This window comes from Branchiostoma belcheri, unplaced genomic scaffold (genome assembly GCF_001625305.1).
Source record: "Branchiostoma belcheri isolate BF01 breed outbred unplaced genomic scaffold, Haploidv18h27 scaffold1, whole genome shotgun sequence".
Lineage (NCBI taxonomy): Eukaryota > Metazoa > Chordata > Leptocardii > Amphioxiformes > Branchiostomatidae > Branchiostoma > Branchiostoma belcheri.
In genome coordinates, this window is record NW_017802379.1 from 5,102,266 (window position 1) to 5,119,807 (window position 17,542).

Genomic DNA, 17,542 nt, shown 5'->3' on the forward strand with positions numbered 1-17,542 from the left:
TTTCAAACCATTATAATTAGAGACCCACCAGTCATCATGTACAAGAACGAGGTACGACAACAATTAGTATTAAGGGCAAGAAGCTCCTCTAGTCAGTTCACAAAGTCAAGCAAAATACCAAAGATCAGCAAAAATGCTTCCGCCCCTGAGGGGTCGCCAAAAAACACAGAATGATTAAGCATGTAACCTACTGAGGTACATTTGTAGCAAACGTGTAACATGAAGTATGATGCTCAAATTTGCATATCCTTTGACAACATCACTTCAGCTGGTGAAATAGGACAACAAGCTTAAGGGTCTGTAACCAGATTTGAAGAAAAATGAACCCATTGGTGAGAATATTCTATTCATCAATACAATTTATCCCATTGTAATCTATTGTCAAGTACAAGACATCACACCAGTACAGTGATATATTACTACAGTACATAGTATCGTGGAGCTCTTAGTTTACCCTTTCTGTGAGAGAACCATCTTAGCAAAGACTGGATGTGTCCAGGAGACTCCTGGAGGGTAGTACCTAAGTAAGAAGTAACCCCCAAACCCACACTAGTCCAACCTTTACCCAATACTGAACGCATTGGCTCAAAAATTTCTGTACAGCCTTTAAAAAAAATTGCATCGCCTGACTGTGCTTTTCAGATTTACAGGACTTTTATCAAGGCACTTGGTGTACAAGGAATAAAATTATGCATAACAGACTGTGAATGCTTCAAAATTCACTTTTGAAAAATAAAATTTGCTCTTTTGCTGAAATATTCTGGTAACAATATTGATTTCTTACGAGGAAAGATTGACATTCTGTGACCACCTTTCCCCATATCTACTTGGTTTTAAACTTTTCAGTAACAATGCTATCACTGTAACTATGGTGATAATCATTTACAGTGGCACTCTGGCTTCAAAGACAAAAATTCAGACTTTGGCTTTAGGTAAATCAAATACAATCCCCTGTTCGGATAAATACATTGACAACCATGTCTTTGGAGATAAACACAGTTTAAAACACTGTACAAATCGCCATAGTGCAAGCAAACACTACAACCTACCGGCTTCTTTATCAATTTAAGGCACAAACATCTTTTGCAGCATAATTGGATGAATCATCACTGTCCAATCAGATCACACCTAGGTTTGACCAATCATGTGACTGACTAGCTCATTGCTATGGCAACAATAGCAGGTAGACAGATTTGAATGGAGTGAATTCAATTTGATGAATGTACTTTGGAATTAATTCTTTTCTTACTGTTACATACTTTAAGATAATACGAGTTGGCATATGGGCTAATAGCACGAATGTGTATGACTACTTCTGTCAATGTTTCATTTGCATATCCATAGTTAAGAATTTGCACATAAAATAAGAGAAACCAACCATCTCATAAAAATGCTACACAACTGATTTCATGATATAACATGTAACTTTAACTAGGTCTCTAATTCCTGTTACATTTGCTAAAACGTACTGCGACTGTCACAGGATTTTACCTTTTTTGGAATATCATTTTCACGTATCTTAGAGCTCTCAGAAACACACATAACAACATACACAAGAAATGATTACATGTACAGGTACAAAGCACATATTACATACAAATACAATTTACAAGGTTAGAGTCATGATTTCTACCCTGTTCAGTCATGATTGTTCCTGGGATTCACACCGTTAGAACTGCTAGAAATCCAATACAGCTTAAACCATGAGTAAAGCCTTGTCTAAAATAACTAATGCTTTACGTATGATTTAAGGTATACTTAACCTTATCCCTGCTGCATTAGCCATCTGGTGCTAAATGTGTACAGGTTACAGCATTAGGCAGCAGGAAGAAGGTTAAATATCAGATTTTTTGCAGTGTGTAGAGTCAACAGGTTCCATGTAACACTGCAAACACTGGAAGGAAAAACGGCCGCAGGCAACCATCCTTTTCAAGGTCAACCGACAACCGCTGAAGGTCATGACTTGAAGACGTGAACTGCTCGGACCACGTACTGTCGGCAGATGGGGCATTCGTTCATCTGTCGGCCACACTTGGTACAGGTGACCATGTGTCCACACTCCAGGAGTACACAGTCTATGGCAGCGTCCATACAGATCTTACACAGGCTGTCTTCAGGGACAGAACTCTCACCATCCATCCCCTCACCTGGAACAGTTCAGATACAGCAGTTAGATGACTTATCCTTTAGCACACTGAAGCAGTCACTTAGGGAGCAGGGAGGTTAAACTTAAACCAAACTGCACTTGAAAAATAGTGAAATTAGCTGAAACAACATTGGCAACTTTCAGCTATTATGATCACAATTTTGCATTAAAAAATTCACAGCCAAATACAAACTGTGTGTTCATTTCAGCTTGTATGCAAATTTGTAAGAGTTAGCACAGTAAATAAGTGATGATTCTAAACTTTAGATTTACATCATTTGCAAAAATCTACGGCTGACATAGCCACAAATATTGGACAGTTCAAATGCCTGTAAATGCATGAACATATTGCTCTAGTGTTATCCAGTCTTTTCCTTTGCAGTGTTGAACAAGCACTGAAGATGGATCTGACAACTTTTGTAAGACCACACACAAAGACAGGCGCATTCTGTATCCCTTACCCTCTGTGGTTTCCGTGGGATTGTTCTGTCTGGACTTGTACAGTCTCTTCACCCTCTCCACTAGCTCTTCCTTCTCCACACAGCCTTTGAAGTCTACAAAGTTTGCCGATAGAATCTCCTTCAGTTGTCTGACCGTCAGATCTTCCACCTCGTCTACGCCGCTGAGGTCCGTTAGTGAAGTACGTCTCTTTGGCTGGCTGGGCTGTTGGCAGGAAGAAGATAACATAAAAATGTTGGACACCAGACTCCTTCATAACAAAGTAACCAAGAAACAGAGATTTCAGACTCTCTGGATGTGTTTTGGGTTTTCGTAAATGTAACTGTGGGATATAGGACTGTATTATGTAATTTTAATCAGGGATTACACCACTTCCTGAATTTCTCCATATCCTGCCTGGCACAGACCTGACCTCCCTATCAATCAACTGTCGAAATCACCTCCCACCCACCTGGCAACTGACTAGGACAGACAGAGAGACAAACTCACGTCCCAGCCACCCAAAACAATACATCCATAACGTTTTGATTAAAAAAAAAAACAGAGATTTTGATATTTTGACTTGACATTCTTGACTTACTGGAGCTTCTTCATTTGAAGCTGTACTGCTTGGTTCACTGTCTTCTCTGTCTGGGAACACGTGACGCTGCATTTCCTCCTGAAGCCGCCGGAGGGTCTCGGTGAGCTGCTCCTCTGCCCCGGGGGTTGCTGATGTGTATGTGGTGGACGTGTGAGTGGAGTATGAGGATGAACTGAAGTTGGTGTTGTTGTCACCAGGCATGGCGTTCTCGGCAGCTCTTCTGCGTTCCTGTAGAAAGAGTTGATAGTTGCAGATTAAACTTGCCGGTATACTGTACATGTAAATCTACAAACTTTTGTTTTATGTTTGTGTTATTTTCACCCAGACCACTCCACTGTAAATTCATGACACCCAATTATGGGTTTCCAACGAATTCATTGTTTTAACCTCAGATTTGAAACACTGCAACAATCTCCTTTTCCCTTCTACCACAAAATAAAAACAACTCAAAAAGTAAATGAATTTGCAGTACTGTACACAAAAATTTGCAGTACACAGTAAAATATCCTAACCAACACACCTCTGCATGAGCGCGTTGTTCCTCCGCTGTTCTTCTTGTCGTCTCATTGGCCGAATGCCTCATGATCAACTCTACCAACTCGTCCTTCTCCGTACACATGTCAGACGGAATGTGTTTCGTGCTCAGGAACTGCCGCAGGTCCTTCACGCGCAGGCGTCGGAGCTCGCTACGGTCCATCGGGTTGAGGGAGAAGACCCGACATCGGTTGCAGCGCCGGCGGTCCCGCGTTCTGTCCGCCTCGCTGAGTAGACAGTTGTCACAGTAGAGGCTGTGGCACTGGTAACATTTGTACTGGAACACAGGGCAGACATGTTAGCTTTGCTTATAGTTATCACTGATTGGGATGTCTCACCAGCACACCTGCATTTTGGATTATTTCTAAGGTTTGTGTACATGCTAGTCTGGATATACATGTAGTAGGTTGACAGTATTTTCATAGGGGAAGACTGACAGGCAGAATGACAGGTCAAAAGGTCAGACACAGGAAATGGGTCAACTTGAAGGTTCAAAATCTGTCAGGGAGCCAGTAGAAACTATACCAATAGGCATGATAGACATGATAGGTGGACATGGGGAATTCAGGAAGCTAAGGATTGCATGAGTAACCCTTCAACCAAGGACGTTATATAGTATAATATATATATGTCCTTGCTCCAACCTTGCAATTTCTGTACTAACCCCAATTTAAGTATGTCACACCATTTCCTGGGTAGTAAAAACCCAAACTACTTCCCAGAACTTTTAAATCTCCAATTTCTTGTTATAAATATTTCAGAATCAGATTTTTGTTTTTCATGTTACATTAGCTCTAGGGTGCAATACCGAAAGCTTTTGAATCCCAAAGTATGATACTACTTTGCCCGATCAGTTTAATATGAGGTCATCCGGCTTATTTTATGAATATTTTATGATCAGCCAACAAAAGAAACGGCTGCTATTCAGGGAAGCATGGGATTTGGCAGTAATGCAGTCTGGCAAGACACGCAATTAGCAACCTACACACTCAACAAAGACAGTATGATCTACTGCCAGAAACACCTGTCACTACAGTCCTGTCTGGAACACCTGACTGGGCATAAAAATTCAGTCCACTTCTGTATAAATGATTGTAAGTTGTAGGATGCCTTTCTTGTCTGTTATGACTGTTTTGAGAGTGGCATTGACATTTATTTGTTTATATTGAGATATAACCACATTTGTGGAAGGATTGACACAACAGGTGACAATCACATTTTCTTTCGATAAGTGTGGTGGGATCTTCAACAAGCTCGAGGTGTGACTGTCCTTATACAGGACCTCTACTAGTACTAGTAGTGTACCAGTGGTAGTTTTACATCCCATCTGGGAGGACGTCCCTAACTGAAGCTAGATACTCATTTTCTACCAAGTGTGCGGAAATAGGCCTTTCCTAAGAGCACAACACTAGGACATGCCAGGGATTCGAACCCAGAACCTCCAGATTCTAACCAAGTCAACAACCCTAACCAGGAGACCACCTTGCCACCCACATAATACCCACTCTATAATACATTCACCACTTCCCTCCTGTTTCCAAAACTACTGCAGTACCACCTGGAAAACCTGCTGTTAAACAAACGTTCAGCTTGGTGTGTTTCTATTGACACGGAGGGTGAAATTACGGCATGTATGTTATGTGACCGACCTCGGTCGTCAAGGTGAACTAGTCTTTACCAAACAATAAACTAATTATGGCCTCACCCCGAACTAACCCTAGCATAAATATACTTCCTATTTTCTTGGAAAACATTGAGTCGAACCCGGAGCTTACTGATATATAACCAGGTCCTGTTTACTCAAGGTAAGACAAATCCTCAATGGTAAAGCATTACGTGGAAAGAGTGTGGAAAGGACAATATGTAACTAACACTACAAAACTCTGTGCCTCGCTGAATAAAAACACCCACTGGAATGGTGCCAAACTGGCCATTAGTGGTCTGTGAATTGTAGTTTCCAGTGAAGCTTTCATCCAAGTTGTCCAATCTACAATATCTATGATATCAATACAGGTACAAAACAAGGTACATGAAAACATGAATGTGTAATTCCAACTTTAGTATATAAAAGGACAAGAAGAACCAGCCATCACCATACAAAAGGTCCTTTTGGGCATAATTTTCAGGCAAGGTTTGATCCATTACCAATGATTTGTATCAATAATGCCCATGTGAGATGGGCAAAACATGACACATGGCCTTTCCCGGAGCTCTGCAGCTGTAAATTGTAATCATGAGTTGTATAAATAGGACACACACATCATACATATGGTGTTTTCATGATAAAACCTGCCACAACTACCAAACAAATCTTAGCAGCACATACATGTAAATATATGCATACAACACTATCCAAACACATGTGTATGTAATATGATTGCCAGGTGTTACTGTATCTCGTGCCAGATGTAAGCACATGAATGTTTTTTATCTCATTTTTCATATCGATAATCAATTTAGGCCTGTGGCAAACTTTGTGCAAGTACATGAAACATTGCGTCACATGGAGAAAGCTTATATAACTTCCTTATTGCTGCTTCAATGGTTAAAAAACCTAACTGCTTTACAACACAAAAGAAATCTAACACCAGTTACTCCAGATACACATCCATAGCTGCTTTATTTATTTATCTATCAACGAAGAACAAAGCTCTTACCTTTCGTCTTAGAATATGGAAGCTACGACCACAATCTGTACACGGCATTTTGTCTCTACACTCTACACTACATTTGTACTTGTGTTTTTCACGGCACTAGATTGTACTTTGTACCGACAGTGGCAATGAGCAATATGGACTCTACTATGTATGGTGGGGGGGAGAGTTTCGTCTTGGTCATTCTATTTCCACCACACATTTGTTTAACTAAGCCAACAAAAAGGAATCCAACGTACTGTTTCTTCTATAAACATTATCACTTGCACAGTGAAAACACGGTTTAAAAGGCCTTTGAGCACACCCAAAATTGCAAAGTCATTCTTCACTCACTAGGTTTCAAGTGGTACAATCTAATTATATTGACAGAGGGGGGGTTGGGAGAAACCAACATTCAAGGAAGGGGTGGCCAATGATGACTAATAAAACATTTCCTTTTCTTCTTCATGTCCGTTTTCTGATAATCAGATGAACAAACCGTTTTGTTGACAAATAAAATGCAAATAAAATGAAGAGAACAGCATTCAATTTTACAACTAATTGTAATATTTTCCCTTTCCTTGACTCTGACCCCTTTTCCCAGCCTGTTGAATAATTCAGAGATAATTTGAAACCACATGACAGTCGTCAACCATGCAAACACTTGTATGAAGCATGCTGGGAAGGGTGGGAACATTTGATCTCCCCTGGGAACAGGCTAAAGATAGTTGTCATGATCAGCTGGGTTCAGGCAAGGTCAATGGAGCACACTGCATGTCATCACTACTGTGAATCATTTAAAGTTTGCTGAAACTTTTGGAAATGCGGTGCAACTGGGAAAGAAGGCATTCACAGTACAGAATACACAATACACAATACAGCAGTATTAGTTATACGGCAGAGTACATGATTTCAGCTAGAGTGATGGTTGGCTGTGTCTGTATTAAAGTTTTGTAGTTTTCAACAGTCTCAAGTTGACCACATTTCCCTTTGTCTTACCTTATGACCTGTAATTCAGCCTGTCAATCTTCCATCACCCTCCTGCTATCAACAACCTATTCTATCCTGGCAAACATACACACAAACCAACAGCTCAGCCACCCAAAACAAGACACCCATAGATTGTACCAGATTGAAGCTCCTTGATTGTACCCATAAGTAATGATGTACATGTACCTTTTTCCTAGTGGTTGTGAAGTTTAGCGTACAGTTTTCACATCTCCCTGGCGTTACATCCTCCCTGCTCCTGCTGCCCGGTCGCTGATTGGACGCTGACGTGCCGGGGTGAGCGCCGGTTTGCGGCGTGGCCGAGCGGCCTGGGTAGAAGCCGTTGGAACGGCCGCCAGACATAAACTCAGGCGGCATATTGTCTGCTTTAATCACCACAGCACCCATGTTCACAACTCTTGGAGGTCGGGAGGTCAAGAAAGAAAGACTTGTGGGTAAAATCCCTGTTGAAGTTGAAGCTTGTAGGCTGTGCCTTATGTATAGATCTTTACATGCTGATATTTTTGCCTGCAAAGAGATCAAAGAAGATTGTCAACGGTTTGCTATTTTTTTAAAGCAAACTTTATACATGTGTTCACTACAGGAAGAGAGATTATGCTACAACAAACATGAATGGTAGCCTTTATTCATAAAACATTTATGAGTCTTGCAGGACTATGATTTAGTGCAATTTGTAATGTAGAACATAATTATCATTTATTTTTTAGAATTTAGATGTTTGTTTTGAAGCTAGTCTGCTTTTCTTTGCCACTGTAACAGTTAAACCCTTTCTTAAGAGTAGTAATATGATATTCCAACATTTTTGTGTAAACACTAAAAGACCCAATAGCAGCTGCTTGTCTCCATAGCAACTGCCATTTGTCATTGTAACAATGGTTACGCCTACAGTCCACCCAGTTAGTGACAAATCCTTTGGGCTTAGTGACAAGCCCACCACATGTAAAAAACTGGTTGCCCTTAGCAACTCCTAATGTCTCCATGGCTACTTCCATTTTGTTGCTGTAACCATGGTTAAACCAAGGACATTAAATAGGATAAAATGTCCTTGGTTACACCTATACATGTAGTCCACCCAGTCCATTAGAGCCTTAGTGATAAGCCCTAAATGGCATTTACCGAGAACAATCACATTAACAACACAGTTTTTTGCCATCTGCAAAACCTGCAATTCAACTGCCATTCCTCAGAATTGTTGCTGGCTATATTACACCGAACGACTTGCTACACCTAATGATGATGCCCCAACAGTAATTGGTCGCAGCAAGTTCCAGTCTACATCTACGATAGTGACCAGACTCTTCTAACACCTTGACACTGGTCACTGGTTTTCCATGTTTGATAAGTTTATTACCACACTGTGACTGTATATGTAACTTACTTTATCTTATCTTATCTTAATCACAGTAGATACTTTACTTTTACTTGATTATATAAACTGACACATTGCTATGGATCTGTAGGATTGTTTTTATTCTGCCCCAAGATGCAGTCTGGGTTTTAGAATTTGAGAGTTCTGTAACAGATGGTGTTCAAGTTCAACTACTAACGTTAGTATGCAAATCCTAACTCGAGTAGATGATTGCATATCACTTATCAAACTAACATATTAAAACTTAAAACGATGTAACTTAACATAGTTCTGTCTACCATTCAGTGGAACACAACAATTGCCCCTTATTCTGAGACACAGTCGTGACACGTAGCAACTCTTGTGTCTTTGCTGACAAGAAAAATGTCACGATTATTTTTCTCCTCGAAGTCTTTTACACAAATAGGCGGCGATTCTTCGTAAAAATCAGCCAACAGCGACATCATTCCCTCGGTAGTCTATTAGCTCAGATATCAAAGAACTGGAGAATATCGTCAAATCACGCAAGATGTGAACGACTGACCTGATCTGGACCACAGACCGGCGACAGGGGAGTTTTCCTGTTGCTTCTCACCTGAGGGCCATCTTGAAACGAGAGATTACTGTGGAGGTGGTTGTATGACGTCACTGAGCTCTCTGTCCCAGCTAAAACTAAGAATCAATGAAGGTATCACAAATGTCCTGGACAAAAAGGTGCGGTGTTGATACATCCATAACGATTTTTTACAATATTTCTGCCTTCGTTTCATTTCGTACACCTATCTTCTGGGATTTAAATGCAGCAGTTGCTACAGAAAAGGATTAGAACGGGGAACGAGAGTATTGACGCAAGTTGATTGACCGCTCCTAAACATAAAAATGATAGATTTGTAAGTTGTTTTCAACATAAATACCCAATGTATACAAGTATTTCTTCATAAATTTATTTAAAGCTATTTGTAGGTGTTATCATTTTGCCAAAAAGGGGTCAAATTAGTGAGAAAAGTGATGAATGACATTTGCGTTTCTTGGCGCTCGTTGCTTCCTCAACACGAGCACACAAACACAAAGATGGCGTCTACAGGAGACAGTGATCTGCTCAACTTGAAGATTTCCATCGATGCCGACGAACTGTCGGACATGGAAGAAGATGTTCCTGTTGAAGAGGACACAGAGAAGCCGGAGGGATCATCTGGAGACGGTCCTGAAGCTCCCCATGTCGAAATTAAGCGTTCATTAGAAGGCAGAGTGTTGGTGCGTGTCTGTGTTTTTTTTGCAAGCACAGTTCCCTTTTCTAAAACCTCCTTGCATCTCGTATCGCATATTCCTACAAAACAGTAACCTAGTCTTGTATGCTATGATGAAGAATTTATTGAAGATTGGATATTATGAAAGTAAAACACTGATATAAACTCTTAAGCTCGACTTCTTCTTGACAGTAAGAAATAAATCTTGTGTGCTTGTACATGCCAGTGTACTGTGTAGTAACATGCCATAATTTTATTATGTCAAGATTATTTTGTGATAAGCCATACTAGCACATACTAGAATTTGAATGTTGAGATCTTTTAAAAAATACGTGTATGTATTCCTGTCTATGCAGCCTAATCTGGGAGAAAGAAAGTATGAAAACAAGGCTGGTGACTTCATTACAGGCATCGACATCACTGATCCGGTAAGGGTCATCCATGAGTTTTATATGTGTGTAGCAGACGGTCATAAATCGGTTGTACGTTACTGTTCCACAAACATACAACCAACTTAGAACTATCAAATTTATTGGACAGGACCAGCTGTTTGTTGTTCAAACAGACAGTGCTGTTCCAAAGGCTTGGAATAAACCACTTAAGTTGTCTATCGGGTGAAACGTTTGGACATGTCTCCATTTGTGTCCTCCCTTCTCATAACATGTGTATCTACTGTCTAGCGGGAGTTCATACTATTAATTTTTGGTCTACCAAAGAAATCAGTGGGTGGTGTTGTTTCCTCAGGCATCCCTCACTCCCTTTCTACTCCTACTACAAAGACTCACAGTTCTAACTATGAAATGGCTTATTAAAAAATACCACCATTGTGCAATTTGTGTGCTGTCATTAAAAAAATCAGATATAAAAATTTCTTCTGATTATTGTCTTCTTAACTTTCAGGAATTTCTGGAGAAGAGACAACAGCGGGCGAAGCGGTTTGGTGTTACCCCACCTGCAGAGGAAGAGGCCTTTGCAAAAAGGTGATAACAGTGATCTTGATTTTACCCAACTGCATCATATGCATCTATGGTACTGTTGCATATATTTTACAAGTAGTGAACATTTGCTTAAACTATGGTTGTTGCAATTAAGATGTGCCTTCTGATGTGCCCTCTTAGGTTGGAGTTGCTGAGAGAGGAATTAAAGGAAGGTGAGTTTTCGAAGTATCCTTAGTCATTCTCAGGGTAAAGGATAGGGAGGGAATCATTTTGTGTTCATACATTTCACCTCAGAAACCTGTGTGTGTCTTTCCTTCCCTTCCTATTCTAACAGTGTTGACGTGTGTTTCATCCTTGCAGCATCAGAGGCAGAGTGGGGTATCCGCCCCGAGGCCCTGCATGTAGAAGGAGTGGATGACCTGAACACTCAGCAGGTGTTCGACTACTTCAAGCAGTTTGCTCCTGGCTCCATAGAGTGGATCAACGACACCTCATGTAAGTACAGGAACTTCATTTAACCACAAGGTACCAGTTAATGACTACCCTATACAGGACACAAGGTGGTCAAACCTGTGCAAGTGACCACCTTGCCCACTACTTTTGGTGGTCTATTACATGATTTTGCCAAGCCTATTGACACAAGTTTAATTAATCTTATCTATTGTAGCCACCTGTCACACAGACCAGATTTTATCGGTATTACAACTGGTCTTGTTGGGAAGGTTTGACTGTATATATGGTTCAAATGTTCATGTTCTAATGTCAGTATTGTGTTTTGTCTCAGGCAATGTGGTATGGCTGGATCCTAACACAGCAGCCAGGGCCATACTGTACTACACAGACTCCAGTAAAATAGAAGATTCTACCAGTAAGGACTCTTCAACAGAAGAAACAAAGAAGGAGGAAGAAGTCCCCAAAACTGAAGAGAAAATGGAGGAGAGTAGTGTTGTCACAGGTTAGTATGTACATCTTTAATTCTAACCCTTTCCAGTAGTTACATGTTATAAGCCAGAGGTAATATTCCTGGTATTGAAAAACATTATTATGGAAAGAAAAACATACTGTAAATTTGTTTACTTTTGCAGTGCCTTATTTCATGAGATTTTGCTGTGTTATAAATTTGCAGTTAAACAATTTCTGTAGTACAGTAGTAATACAGGGGAGGCATATACACATTTGAGAAAAATTAAAAAATAGAACCACCCTGAAAGTTTCCAGATTTACAGTAACTGACTTTGAACTTCCAGAAGAGGAAGATGATGATGAGTTGAACCTGATGAGTGATGATGAACTAGAGGAGAGAGAGACCAGGGGGAAGGAAACACAGACCAAATCTACAGAGGAGGACAAGACAGAGGGAGTAAAGGTGAGATGATACAGCATAGGTGATGTCATTTCTACTATCTGTCAATGGTGGTGTCAAATGGCCGAGTTACTATGCTAGTGGACATGAGATCAAGTTATTGCTGGTTCAACACTCCTGACTAGCTAGGTTATGTGTCCTTGGGAAAGGCACTTAAAACGACTTTCCTCACACAACCCATGTGTAAAATGGGTGCCTGATTTCGGCTGGGGAGGTAAAAGGCAGTGGAAGGAGAGGGATAGGCTCTGCCTTCCAATTCTGTTCCCTAGACACAGTGGAGTAACAACCAACTGTCTCTACAGCCTGAAAAAGGCTATAGGACTACCTTTTCCTTTACATTTTACCAATGCCCATGAAATGGGAATGTATTTAAATGTCTTGTGAAAAAGTAACATTCTGTAATCAAATTGTTTCATATAATTTTTATAACCTGAAAATTTTCTTTAGGTCAAAACAGAGGACGAACCCATGGAGGAGCAGACTACAGGGTCTCCCAAAGGGTCAGAGGTCGACATACCTTCCAAGTTTAACCTGAGAGAGGCCAAGCCTGCCATTCCATGTGAAAGAGCTAGGAGGCTCTTCATCCGATACGCAACTAATGGTAACATCGTATGCTTATGGTTTTCACATTATGATAAACCGTGTGGATTGTATTTGTAATGCAATCCAGCATTTTAAAGGTAGCTTTAAAAATTGTTTGACAGCAAAAAGTGACTCAGTTAGTATAATCATGTACTGTACCTGGTAATTGTAAGGTAATGTTGGAACTCAGGGTTTGATGTGCTTTGATTTCCTTTCATCACAGACGACAAGAAGGCACGAGGGGCCCAGAGGAAAAGCAAATTTTACATGAAGTACGGAAACCCCAACTTTGGTGGCATGAAGGGAATAATCTCAGAATCATGGTGAGTGTGTTTAGCAATAAAGAAATCTTTAATGACACAGCAAAAGTACAGCAATACCTATTCACAAAATATTGGATGCAAATGAACTTACATAGAAACAAGTTGATGCATATGTCATCAACTAGCATACATACATTTAGATAAATCAACATGTTAGCTTTAGACAGTGTTTAGAGTTAGATGTTCAAGGGTTAGGTGTAACAAGTCGCTTGGTGTAATGTAGCCAGCTGCCGCCACGCGAAGGGCGGCTATACCGGCTATACAGATTCAGATGTTAAGTTTAAGATATTATTTACACTATTGGTTCTATGTACCTATTTGTACACAGTAAGGGTTATCTCCTCCTACAATGTAATTGAATTCAATAAATGAATTTACAGTTTACTGTGAAGGCAAGATCACTAAGGCGGCACTGATATTTGCCTCATTGCATATTTTTGCCATCTGTATAAAGGAGGAGACGATACAAAGAAAAGAAGAGGAAAGCGATCATCTCACAGTACCGAAAGCAGAGGTCAGGCGGGAAGTACAACGACCCAGACGGGGGAGACGGAGGTGAGGAGGAGGAGGAAGTGGAGGAGCCTGAGAACGACTGGGAGACCGAGCTGGAGCTGTACAGGCAGGAGCAGGAAAGGAGGCTACTGGTGAGCAGCGCCCCCTGACTGTTTTGTAAATCACTGCAGGGAACTTTCAGATGCATGTTGTAGTTGTGAAGCAGGAAAGTAGTGTGTGTTGCAAGTCCTCCATGCACAAGGTATCTGGTGTTGGAGTAGGTTGATAGCACATAGGTAGGGGAAGATTAACAGGCAAAATGACAGGTCAAGGTCAGACACTGGAATTTGGGTAATATGGAAGATCACACCCCCCCCCCCAAAAAAACTTTTCAGAAGTCTGATACATGTATCTCTGATTTCTTGTTATTCTAGAAAGAAGCGTTGCAAACTCAGGAAAAACAGAGACCAAGCAGACCACCACAGAAGAAACAGAAGGTGTCGAACGTTCAGGCGTACCCAGGGTCGGAGTCGGAACCTGGGTCAGAATCTGGCTCGGACAGCGACGGCATTGACCTGGAGTACGAACTGCAGCAGCTAACTAAACAGGAGTCCAAACGCCCGGCAAGAACCATGTATGCAGATGAAGTAGAACAACGTATCAAACAACTCAGGTGAGTTTAACATTTTACATAAATGGGTAAATGTTTCCACTGAAAAAAATCTTAACTTATGAGGTCTGATCATGATCAATTTTCTTTTAGCCTTCAACTTGTTCACACAAAGTTCAGTTCAGTTTGTCCTAACATAAGTGAGGCAACACCAGTTCCAGTTAACCATGACCAAAAAAAAATCATTTTGCAATGTAGTCTCTTGTTTACACAAAAAAGAGACTGTAAAGACAGTCAAAGCTACATCTTTGCTGCCTCGAGGCTATCTGTTTCTCTTTGTCTTATTTTCTTTGGAGTTAGAGGTTAGAAAGGAGGGTACAATGACAAGTTTTTCTTGCGATGAGTATGTATCCATTGTCTATATTTGGTGTAAATGTAGTGTGTCATTTGTAAGACTTTCAAATTCTCCCTGCAGGCATTCAGTGAAAGGAGGCAGCCAGCTGGCCGTGCGCGTGCCGTCCTCAGGAGGAGTGAAGTCCCGTCTGGGGATCAAACCCGACGGCGAGAACAAACCTCGGCTCACTTACACCATTTCCAACGTCCGCGACCGCCTGGGGGGCAAACAACAACAACAACCCTCGCAGGGAGGTGCAAGCGTGCTGCAGAGACTCGGCAAGGCTGCATCCAGGGGAGAGAGTATCTTACACAGACTTGGGCAGAAAAGACCTGCTTCCGACAGCGAATCAGAAGAGGAAGAAGAAGACGATGATGATGATGAAGAAGAAGACGAGTATGACAGAGATGAAGGCCGTGATTCCCCCGAGTTAGCCCGCGATCTGAGAAAGAGGCTGGGAGGAAAGAGAACTGGTGGAAAGTTTGACTTCAAAAACCTCCCCAGCCTCTCCATAGAGGTGACCAGAGATGACAGTGATTGACAGACAGTCCTGTGTTTTTACCAGCTTGGTAATAAGTGGCGAGGAAGATGGGGTACCATTCCTACAGGAAAGACATTTTGAGGACCATACCATACATTGTTGTAACCCACGGATATTTTTCAGTTAGTGACAGCATGGCAATGATGTAGCAACATGTAGCAAGAATGATCATTGCAGCAGATATTGTTTTCCATTAGTCTAAGACTCTATGGTTGTTACACCCTTTATCAAGATCACTGGAAAAGGATTTATGCTTTGCTTTTCCATCACTGAGATTTTTATGTTTCATTCAGAGCGTATCTGTATCTATGTATGTTGATGGTTTTTGTATCCCATCTTATTGTACATGTATATGAGCACATGTATTTGGAACCTGAAGTCAACCATTAGCTATACTTTTGGCTATACTTTTTTTTTTTACTTTATTGATATAATTGGCAAATTCAGTGTATCATTGAAGAGAATATCTGATGTCATTGCATTAATTTGCACAATTTGCACAAAGTTAGATTATAGCAACATTGCTATCATAGATGTAATGTTTAGTGTCAGCATAGAATGTAGAATTTGATAGTCCTTTAAGTTAACAGTTTAGAGTTAGTAAAATTTTTGGTTATTTTGTGACAATGGATTTTGTAAATGGAAGATTACTAGAAGAAATTGTGATGATTATTCTTGTTCATCTAGTTTTTTTCATGGTATAGTACAAGAAAATAGTCTGATACAATTAAGCATTTAAGTTGCCTTTTGGACACACCTTCGTTACCTTCACGAGGATGCTACTAATGATGCCGCAAGATGATACTAGTAATAAGACGACAAGATAATGGTCATTCCAACCTAAATGTGTTTTGCAGTCTGATTCATGAAAGATGTTTTTGGTGAGCCAATGGTAAGTTAATGATAGGAAAAGGATGCTTCATTGTAGGGTGATAGGATGAAAAACAAGAATCCCAAAGAGCCCTTGATTAGTCTCTGCCAGAGTAACAACATGGTATCAAAAATAGTCAAATTTAGCCAAATTTTCCCCAAAATGGGGAAGAGTTGAGTAAGGGTAAGAATTGAGGAAGGCATCAAAGCTTTTGCGACCTTTATTATTTTTAACCTTGAATGGGGTGGGTGGGATAACAACGTGATTGGGTGATCAGTGTGTGGAACCATGGAGGTAGAAGACCATGGTGGAACAAAATAGCAATTGGATTAGCCCAACCATGAAAGGTTTCTAAAAGGTGTTTTTGCGGGCCAGCGAGTACAAGGAGCTCATAGCAAATCGGACGGTACCCATGCCATGCAAGACTTGCCTTCAGACCAGAATATTTCTTTACATAACACGTTAACTGTTCTATGGGTTACATAGGAGCCATAGCCATTCAGAATTACCGACCGTAATGTTGTTGTGCAAAGAAAGTGTCATGTTACGGCCACGCCCATTTATGGTTGAGGAGCCACAAAAAACCTGCTAGGTCCAAGTCGCGATCCAAACGACATCAGCAATACAGTTGTAAAGGGAAAGATTACACGTAAAGATGGACTGGAAGTAGAAATATCACTTTGAGTTCTTTACGTGAACATGCGCTCTACATTTGACCCTTGCGAACTGCCCTGACACTGCATGGGGTTTATGGTACAGGTGAGTAACTGCATATTATGTTACAATAAAAAACATGGCGTCCTGTACTTAACATCATGATTAAGGTAAGCTAGACAAATTTCTAGATAGTCATTTTCAAAACATTGACACCTAATGTCAGTTGACGGTGGAATCCGTGTTGCTTTTATGATAAGTTTGTTCAGACTTTGGGGTTTTCTGCTGGGGTTCTTTATAGACAAATCTAAGAGAATTTGTTGACGTGTGGATGTTTTCTTGTGCGACATAGGTGTGAGAAATGCGTTATGTGGAAAGAAAACACCGGGAAACTACTATGCATCAGCGAGGTGCGGAATGGTGTTGGGGACCATGCTAAGCCCGTCTGGTACAGCTAGCATTTCAGACTGTCCAGGTGAACAGGTGCATGTGACCGTGCAGCCTCGGTCAGTCAAGCGGAAATAGGTAAGATCCCAAGGCTAGCTTCTACTGGGCTCCACAGGTCGCTGGAAAATTAGTATAAATTGGCCAGGTAGACTGAAAATTGTGCCAAACAAGTTAGTCATCTAGAGGGTATAGATTGCAACCATTTCTACCATTTAATTTTTAAGCTACCGTGGGAAGCCTGGTAGAGGCTACTCAAAGCATAGATTCTCTAGTTCTGTTGGTGTAGCCTCTACCAGGCTTGTGGAGGCGGCTGGAAAGAGTAGAACTCGGCCAAAATAGAGAGATAAGCATGCCAAGGGAGTTTGGCCGTTG

At 40.8% G+C, this 17,542-nt stretch overlaps 3 protein-coding genes across 4 annotated transcripts in view; 2 read left to right on the forward strand and 1 right to left on the reverse strand.

The window, feature by feature from the left end:
- Positions 1 to 19: 19 nt before the first annotated feature.
- LOC109466071 (E3 ubiquitin-protein ligase RNF34-like) lies at positions 20 to 9,406 on the reverse strand. Of its 2 annotated transcripts, XM_019763677.1 has the most exons (6): positions 9,253 to 9,406; positions 7,529 to 7,867; positions 3,706 to 3,996; positions 3,186 to 3,413; positions 2,608 to 2,809; positions 20 to 2,147 (listed from the first exon to the last, which is right to left on the reverse strand). In XM_019763677.1, the coding sequence occupies exons 2-6, from the start codon at positions 7,745 to 7,747 to the stop codon at positions 1,957 to 1,959; spliced, it is 1,131 nt and encodes a 376-aa protein (XP_019619236.1). In that variant the 5' UTR covers positions 7,748 to 7,867; positions 9,253 to 9,406; the 3' UTR covers positions 20 to 1,956. The 2 variants fall into 2 exon arrangements, with proteins under 2 accessions (XP_019619236.1, XP_019619245.1); XM_019763686.1 differs by lacking the exons at positions 7,529 to 7,867; positions 9,253 to 9,406 and adding an exon at positions 6,377 to 6,647.
- Positions 9,407 to 9,753: 347 nt separating this feature from the next.
- LOC109467665 (nuclear cap-binding protein subunit 3-like) lies at positions 9,754 to 15,878 on the forward strand. Its single transcript, XM_019765711.1, has 12 exons — positions 9,754 to 9,962; positions 10,312 to 10,383; positions 10,856 to 10,935; positions 11,074 to 11,105; positions 11,254 to 11,388; positions 11,678 to 11,848; positions 12,141 to 12,259; positions 12,704 to 12,857; positions 13,062 to 13,161; positions 13,616 to 13,805; positions 14,088 to 14,326; positions 14,739 to 15,878. The coding sequence occupies exons 1-12, from the start codon at positions 9,780 to 9,782 to the stop codon at positions 15,196 to 15,198; spliced, it is 1,935 nt and encodes a 644-aa protein (XP_019621270.1). The 5' UTR covers positions 9,754 to 9,779; the 3' UTR covers positions 15,199 to 15,878.
- Positions 15,879 to 17,133: 1,255 nt separating this feature from the next.
- The window catches only part of LOC109466567, a 9,303-nt gene continuing 8,894 nt past the window's right edge, over positions 17,134 to 17,542 (forward strand). Inside the window, exon 1 of the mRNA XM_019764333.1 lies at positions 17,134 to 17,248. The gene's annotated coding sequence lies outside the window, so the exon portion shown is untranslated. The remainder of the gene's footprint in view (positions 17,249 to 17,542) is intronic.

Bases quoted from the DNA above. Each gene is read 5' to 3' on its own strand.
- LOC109466071 (XM_019763677.1), bottom strand. From the start codon at position 7,747: ATGGGTGCTGTGGTGATTAAAGCAGACAATATGCCGCCTGAGTTTATG. The intron at 3,997-7,528 runs GTACATGTACAT...CCTGTGTTCCAG, and splicing joins TCACAACCACTAGGAAAAAG to TACAAATGTTACCAGTGCCA. The intron at 3,414-3,705 runs GTGTGTTGGTTA...CTCTTTCTACAG, and splicing joins AACAACGCGCTCATGCAGAG to GAACGCAGAAGAGCTGCCGA.
- LOC109467665 (XM_019765711.1), top strand. From the start codon at position 9,780: ATGGCGTCTACAGGAGACAGTGATCTGCTCAACTTGAAGATTTCCATC. The intron at 10,384-10,855 runs GTAAGGGTCATC...CTTAACTTTCAG, and splicing joins GCATCGACATCACTGATCCG to GAATTTCTGGAGAAGAGACA. The intron at 11,106-11,253 runs GTGAGTTTTCGA...TCATCCTTGCAG, and splicing joins GAGAGAGGAATTAAAGGAAG to CATCAGAGGCAGAGTGGGGT.